General features: G+C 41.5%; 1 protein-coding gene across 1 annotated transcript in view; it reads left to right on the top strand.

Annotated features, from left to right (window-relative positions):
- Positions 1-4,804: 4,804 nt before the first annotated feature.
- Positions 4,805-7,919, top strand: part of LOC125456372 (vitellogenin-like) — a 201,883-nt gene continuing 198,768 nt past the window's right edge. The window contains exons 1-3 of the mRNA XM_059647698.1: positions 4,805-4,844; positions 4,950-4,964; positions 5,057-5,208. Of these exons, the coding sequence (XP_059503681.1) occupies positions 4,805-4,844; positions 4,950-4,964; positions 5,057-5,208 (207 nt within the window). The remainder of the gene's footprint in view (positions 4,845-4,949; positions 4,965-5,056; positions 5,209-7,919) is intronic.

Here is a 7,919-nt window from a genome sequence, read left to right as displayed (position 1 = left end):
ACTCTTCTCAGGATTGGAGTTTGGAACTTCTGTCATTTATTGTGGCATCACAGCTCACTCCTATCCTGAAACCTACATCCTTTGAGCAGCATATTTACAAGCACAGTACGTAAACTGAGTTCTGAATAAGGATCACTGGAATCAACATGTTAACTCTATTTTATCCCGAAAGATGCTGCCAGATTTACTGAATTTCCGATTTACTGAATTACTGATCCTGAAAAGGTGAGATTACATTTTTAAAATTATGGTAAAATCACTTGTTATTAAAAGCCAAAGACTTGTGAGTCTGTCTCTGCTGACGGGAGGAAGAAAGAATGAGACTGATAGCGTTAGCCCAAGCTCTAGAAAACAAAAGGTACAAAAGTAGCGATAGTCTTGCCAGACCATCGGGTCACTCTCACTCTGATTAGAGAGAGACCAGTGGTTGTGGTTTAACCTGAAAGTCACTGTGCCTCAGGCGAGCAGAGAGTTTGAGAAAGAGAGTCCTTCGTTGTAAGCTCAGCTGATGTAGGAATCAAACTCACACTGTTGGTATCACTGTACATCACAATCCAGTCAATGAGCTAACTGATCATCTTCGAAAGAAATACAGCAGATCAATCTGGAGGTGATAGTTCCGTATCAAACAACCCGTCTCAGAAATTGAATCGCTGGTGTCTGAAGGACCTGGTGACAATGAGGAAATGGAGGCCGCTTCACACAACAGTCAATGAGGAACAGGCAGCAATTTACTGATTGGTAATTCCATCTGAGATGTGACAAAATTCTCCTATTGGATCACCAAATCCCAATAGCAGGTCATTGAGATACAAAGAAAACACAAGCTAAAATAGCAAAACATTTTCTGTTGCACAGGATTGCATGAAGGTATGGTGAAGTCTTACTCGCCAAGCCAGGTAACGTGATAATTTCAAACAAGAATTGCACCTATGCCTTTAGTTTTGATATCAGCTTTCAAAGAACCATTTAACAGAGTTTCAATGTGTGACCATAACCAGGATTCATAGAGTCATAGAACTGTAGAGTATGAAAATAGACCACTCAATCCACTTATCCATGCCAATCAGATATCCTAAATTAATAAAATCCCATTTGCCAGCATTTGGCCCTTCCTGTTCACACACTTATCCAGATGCCTTTTAAATGTTGTAATTGTACCAGCTGCCACCACTTCCTCTGGCAGCTCATTCCATACATGCACCACCCTCTGTGTGAAAACATTGCCCCTTAGGTCCATTTCAAATCTTTCCCCTCTCACCTTAACCCTATGCCCTCTAGTTTTACACTCTGCTACCCTGGGGAAAAGGCCTTGGCTATTCACCCTACCCATGCCCCTAATGATTTTACAAACTTTGAGAAGGTCACCCCTCAGCCTCCAATGCTTCAGGGAAAATAGCCCCAGCCTATTCAGCCTATCCCTATAGTTCAAACCCTCCAACTCTGGCAACTTCCTTGTAATTTTTTTCTGAACCCTGAAGTCCTAAAACAAGTGGTTCTGGATGCATTTGGTGGTTCTTTTCCAAAATTCAATAGACCCTGGAGCAGTTCCTACAGACTGGGGGCTCCCAGATGTAACCCCACTATTTAAGAAGGAGGGAGAGGAAAAACAAACAGAGAATCATTAATCTGCTACAAACGTGTCACTAACATCAATAACAAGGAAAATACTACAGTTTATTAAAATATGTAATAATAGAATATTTAGAAAGCATTAACTGGATTGGACAAAGCCAACATGGGTCTATGAAAGGCAGTTCATGCTTAACAAATTTACTGGAGTATTTTGAGGATGTGACGAATAGATCTGGGAGAACCAGTGCCAGCAGTAAATTTGGATTTTCAGAAGGATTTTGATAAGGTTCCTCACAAGAGCTAAGAGGCAAAGTTAAAGCACATGGGATTGGGGGTGGGGTAATGTATTCACATGGATTGAGAATTGGTTAATAGATAGGAAACAGAGAGTAGGAATAAATGGTCTTTTTCTGAGTGGCAGGTGATGACACTGATGGAGTATCTCAATGGCCAGAGCTTGGACCTGGATGAGAGAACCAAATGTAACATTGCCAAGTTTACTGATGTCACAAGGCTGTGCAGGATTGTGAGTTGTGAGGAGGATGAACAGGGGCTTCAAAATGCCTGAGGCAAGTTGTGTGAGTGGACAAATACACGGTAGATATATCACAATGTGGCTATGTTTAAAGTTATACACTTCAGTGCAAAATTTAGAGGTAGAGCATATTTATATGGTTATATATTAGGAAATGTGGACATACCAAGGGATCTGGGGGTCCTTGTGCACCAGTCAATGAAAGTAGACAGGCAGATCCAGCAAGCAATTAGAAAACCAAATGGTACGTTGGTCTTCATTGCAACAGGATTGGAATGCAGAGGCGATAGCTTACTGCAGTTACAAGGGCCTTGGTGAGACCACACTTGGAGAACTGTGTGCAGTTTTGGATGTACTGTCATAGAGTGAGTGCAGCAAAGGTTCACTGGGCTGATACCGGGGATGGTAGCACTGTCCATGAGGAGAGATTGGTTGGAATTTTAGAAGGATGAGAGAGGATCTGATTCAAATGCATAAAATTCTAACAGGGCTGGACAGACCAGTCATAAGGAGGATGTTTTCCCTGGTTGGGAGTCTGGAACCAGGGACACAGTCTCAGGATATGGGGTTCATCATTTGGGACTGAGACACAGAAACATTTCTCCACTCAGAGGGAAGGGAATCTGGAATTCTGTGCAACAGGAGGCCAAGCCACTGAATGTATTCAAGAAAGAGATAGATACTTTTGTAGGTTTTAAACTTATCAAAGGTATGGGGAGAAAATTGGCATATGAAATTGAAATAGAGGATCGGCCATGATCATATTGAATGGTGGAGCAGGATCAAAGGGCCAAATGGCCTATTTCTGTTCCTAGCTTCAATGTTTCTATGTATTCATCTTCATTGCCCTCTGTAAACTGCTAGCATGCAAAATTGTGGCCCTGTCTCCTTGCTACATTTCCAAGATGTTACATAAACATCTGCTACTTCGCGTTCTCTCCTCTCAGTTATAACAGCCCCATGACATATTCAGCCCCATGCCACTGAGGCAAAAGGTTGTGGGTGAATCTTTACTCCCTGGATTGAAGCAAACAATACAGACTGATACTCCCAGTGTAGACTGCGTGAAATGGGGAGTGGTGCACTGTTGATATTCTTTCGATGGGGCATGTAAAAGTTTCAGATCTGAGGAATTCCAGCTCAGCGAGCCAACCAACCTCAACAAACTCAACACTCACAACCCGAGCTACATATCTACTCCAAAACCTTACAGAGGAATTCCTCCCTGTGTCCCTGCTAATAGAGAACTTTTATTATTCATTCAGGCATGTTGATGTGGTGACAATCAACAGGCTTCTGTGTCCTGGGTGGTGTCGAGCTTCCTGAGTCTTGTTGGAGCTGCACTCATCCAGGCAAATGGAGAGAATTCCATCAAGCCCCTGACTAGTGCCTTGTAGATGGTGTACAGGCTTTGGGGAGTGAGGAGGTGAGCTACACATCGCAGGTTTCCTAGCCTCTGACCTGCTCTTGTAGCCACTACATTTAGTCCAGTTCAGTTTCTAGTCAATGGTAGCCCCCAGAACTGTGGGGAATTCATTTTGATTGCTGGAGTGTGTAACATTGAATTTCAAATGTTCCTTTCTTACTCCAGTTTTTGTTTTAGTACAATCAAAATGCAGCTACTTTAGTGCTATTGGTATCTAAAGGTTGTGATAAGGATGTGTTAGTTTGAACTAAACATAATGTAGGTACATGGGAATGAGAGGAGATTGTGCTCTCCCTTGAGCCTGTTTTGCAATCTGTTAGATCATGGCTGATGTGTATTTGAAGTACAAGGGTAATTAAAAAAAAGATCTGTAGTGCAACTGGGGACTGAGCCTTTAATCAGTAGATCTCCAGCTTTGGACAATTAAGTATATTTTGCGTAATTGTTGTCACTCACAACCATAGAGGCGTAATAAGCTAGAAGATCAGCCCAACACAAGTATTACTTGGAGATAATAAGGACTGCAGATGCTGGATGTCAGAGTCTATAGGTGTGAGGCTGGAAAAGCACAGCATTCAGCCCAAAATGCTGACTTACCTGCTCCTCTGATGCTGTCTGACCTGCTGTGCTTTTCCAGCATCACACCTATACATACAAGTATTACCTAAAGGACCAGGTACCTAGTGGTGAGTTCTTGGATTCTAACAGGAAGCCTAACTGCAATCTGCCAGGCAGGACAGACATGGTGATGAACTACTTTTAAATTACAGCTACCCTGCAACGCAACAAATGTTAAACTTTAATTTTGTAACTGTACTTTAACTACAATTGCATACATAGACTCCTAAGTCACTTTGCCGAAAACCTCCTGGTCTCCTTACTATTAAGAAAGCATTGCAATCTTCCCAAAATTAATACCTATTTTCCATAGTTTTCAGTTAGTCAGCAGTGACTGCCCTTCACAAGTCCACACTAATATTCTTTAGCCATACTCAACCTAGTCAGTCAACAGAGAAGCTTGATTAAACAAACATGTACCACATATTTGTTGTCTCAGTGAAGACTACAGGTCACCATAACCTGTGCCATTATATTTGATCTCCATCAGATCGATGATATTTTCTAACCAAATTGTACAGTTCCAAGTAGAATTTGACCCTGTGATCCACAAGAAGTCAGATACTCAACAAATTAACATAGTCAGGTGGTGTTGAATTAAACTTATATATCACAAGCCAGAGTTCCTAAAATCTCATTTGACTGTCGACATGAGGGCCATTATTTTCATGCTGATTGTATGCGTTGTAGGTGAGTTCCCACCACTGTTTGTGATACACTATTTTTGTATCCATCTTTCTCATTTTCGAATCTGATATTTGATATTAAATTCATGTTCTTCATTTCTCTTTCTAGGCAGTCAAAAATATGGTAAGTACCACTTCTGTCAGTTCAGTTTTACAACGACAGCTTCATTCAGCAGGCTTTGTTGCTGGTCTTTTACTGCTATTTTAATTTTGCAGAACCTACTTTTACCGAAGGTATGATGACTGTTTACACGTATGAAGGTGTTATTCTGACTGGACTTCCAGAAAGTGGCTTAAACAGAGCTGGTGTGAGAATTAACTGTGGATTGAACATTATTCCAATGGGGCAGAACACCTACCTCCTTAAGGTACTTCCTTGACCACACCCTAGGAATATGTTTACAATGTTTATGCTCTTGAAAGAAAATGTTCAGTATGCCCTCTTCTATCCTAATAATTGTATCTTCTAAAAAAAACCCGGTAGATATGTCAAACACAGCTTTTTCACAAATTGATGTTGAGTTTTCTGTAATGCTGCTGGTATTTTCTAACTGAAAATGTCACGTGCTTTACAATAAACTTCAGCCTTTTACCTTCTACTGCTGATAGGCTGACAGTTTTGTAATTCTCCTCTGTCGTTTTTAAACAGTGATGATACTTTTGGCACCCTTTAATCTGTTCCGACTATTTCATAATCTATAGAATTTTGGATGATGTCAACTAACACACCAACTATCTCCATGATCAACTTCTGTAGCACCCTGGGATTGGAATTATCGGGCCCTGGGGATTTATCAGCTTTCAGTCACTCTCATTTCTCCAACACTATATTTTTCTCTGATACTAATTTATTCCGTTCCTCCTTTCCAATTTTCAGAAACATTTTGATGCTGAAAATCAAAACACATGGAATTGGGGGTAATATACTGACATGGATTGAGAATTAGTTAATAGGAAATAGAGAATAAGGATAAATTGATCTTTTTCCGAATGGAAATCGGTGGGTGACAAGTGGGAATACTGTGGGTATCAGTGCTTAAGCCCTAGCTATTCACAAAATGACCAACACTTGGGTAAAGGAGTCAAAATTAGCATTCCCAAGTTTGTTCATGACACAAAATAGGAAGGAAGTGTGGGAGGTGAGGAGATTGTAAAGACACTCCAGGGCAATTTAGACAAGTTGTGAGTGAGTGACTGAAGAAGACTGTGGGGGCCAAGTATTTAAGAAAAAAATAGATTTGTTGAGGCTAAAGGCGTCAAGGGATACGGAAGGAGTGTATGAGTAGAGGATTGAGATAGAGGGTCAGCCACAAACCACAATCATTATGAAGCCTATTCCTGCTCCTATTTTACATTTTTCTATTTAAGTTTTGGAGAAACTGAATTTGAGACATTAGCACCATGAGAGGACCTTAAGAGGCTCATAAAATTGTGAGGGGCATGGATAGGGTGAATAGCCAAGGTCTTTTCCCCAGGGTAGGGGAGTCCAAAACTAGAGGGATAAGGTGGGAGGGGAAAGTTTTAAGAGATTTAAGGGGCAACTTTTTCATGCAGCAGGTGGTGTGTGTATGGAATGAACTGTCAGAGGAAGTCGTTACTGGACGCTGGAACAATTACAACATTTAAAATACATTCAGATGGGTATGTGAATAGGAAGGGCTTAGCGAAATGCTGGCAAACATCCTAAATTAATTTAGTATATCTAGTTGGCATGAAGAAGTTGGACTGAAGGGTCGGCTGTCCATCTCTATAACCATAGGTATCCATGAATTAAAAAGAAAAACTGCCTAGTAACACAGTGTGGAGCTGAAGGAATGCAGCATGCCAAGCATCATCGGGGGACCTGACCCAAAATGTCAACTTTCCTGCTTCTCTGATGCTGCCTGCTCTGCTGTGTTCCTCCAGCTCCACACAGTGTTATCTCCGACTCCAGCATCTGCGGTTCTTACTATTATCGTCTAATAACAGCTTTTTAGTTAAGCTGCGGTTTGTCACAGAAAAGTAGATAGCTGCACTCTGATCTCCTGAAAGCCGCAAGCCAAGACAGGTCTCTATCCCTCTCCTTGTGTTGTTTCAAATCTCTAGTGCCTGTATTATTCTATTGGATTTTTTTATTATTTGCTCCTGGAGGTTCCCCCAAATGAATCCATTGGGTTCTGTACATTTTGTTCCATGATCATGAGTTAAGAGGTCCATTAAAATTGTTCAAGTTTTAGAAGTTTTTCAGACAAAACAACAAACTTTCAACGAAAACAAAGTTGCTGGAAAAGCTCAGCAGGTCTGGCAGCACCTGTGAAAAAAAAATCAGAGTAACTGTTTCAGGTTCAGTGACTCTTCCTCAGGTAAGGCAAAACAGCAGGTTAGCAGGTGAAGAGGAAGCTTCAACTCCATTGAAAATTAGGAAAAAATGTTAAAGGGAAGGAGAACTCAAGAGCTGTTAGTAATGGAGGTGATAAGACCCAAAAGAAAGGTGCAAAAAGTGGCATAAGAGCACTTCATCTGAATGCTTGGAGCATTCGAAACAATGTGGATGAGCTGACGGTACAAATCATGGCAAATGGGTATGATTTAGTGGCCATTACAGAGACATGGTGGCAGGATGGTCATGACTGGGAGTTAAATATCCAGCGGTATCAAACTGTTCGGAAAGACAGACAGGAAGGTAAGGGAGGTGGTGTCGCTCTGATTTTTGAGGATGATATCAGGGTGGTAGTGAGAGACGATATAGGTTCTACTGAACAAAAGGTTGAATCCATGTGGGTGGTAATTAGGAATAGCAGGGAGAAGAAGTCTCTGATAGGTATAATGACATCGTGGTGGGGCGGGCAATAAACATAGAAACAGCTAATGCATGTAAAAATGATACTGCAATTATCATTCACTCCCTGTGTCTGCGTGGGTTTCCTCCGGGTGCTCCATTTCCTCCCACAGTCCAAAGATGTGCAGGCTAGGTGGATTGGCCATGCTAAATTGCCTGTATGTTCAGGGGTGAGTGGGTTATAGGGCAATGGGTCCGGGCGGGATGCTTCAAAAGATGGTGTGGACCGGTTGGGCCGAAGGGCCTGTTTCCACACTGTAG

This window comes from Stegostoma tigrinum, chromosome 8, assembly GCF_030684315.1.
Source record: "Stegostoma tigrinum isolate sSteTig4 chromosome 8, sSteTig4.hap1, whole genome shotgun sequence".
NCBI classification, from domain to species: Eukaryota; Metazoa; Chordata; class Chondrichthyes; order Orectolobiformes; family Stegostomatidae; genus Stegostoma; species Stegostoma tigrinum.
Note: the sequence above shows the minus strand (reverse complement) of the source record. Positions and strands in the feature narration are given on the sequence as shown.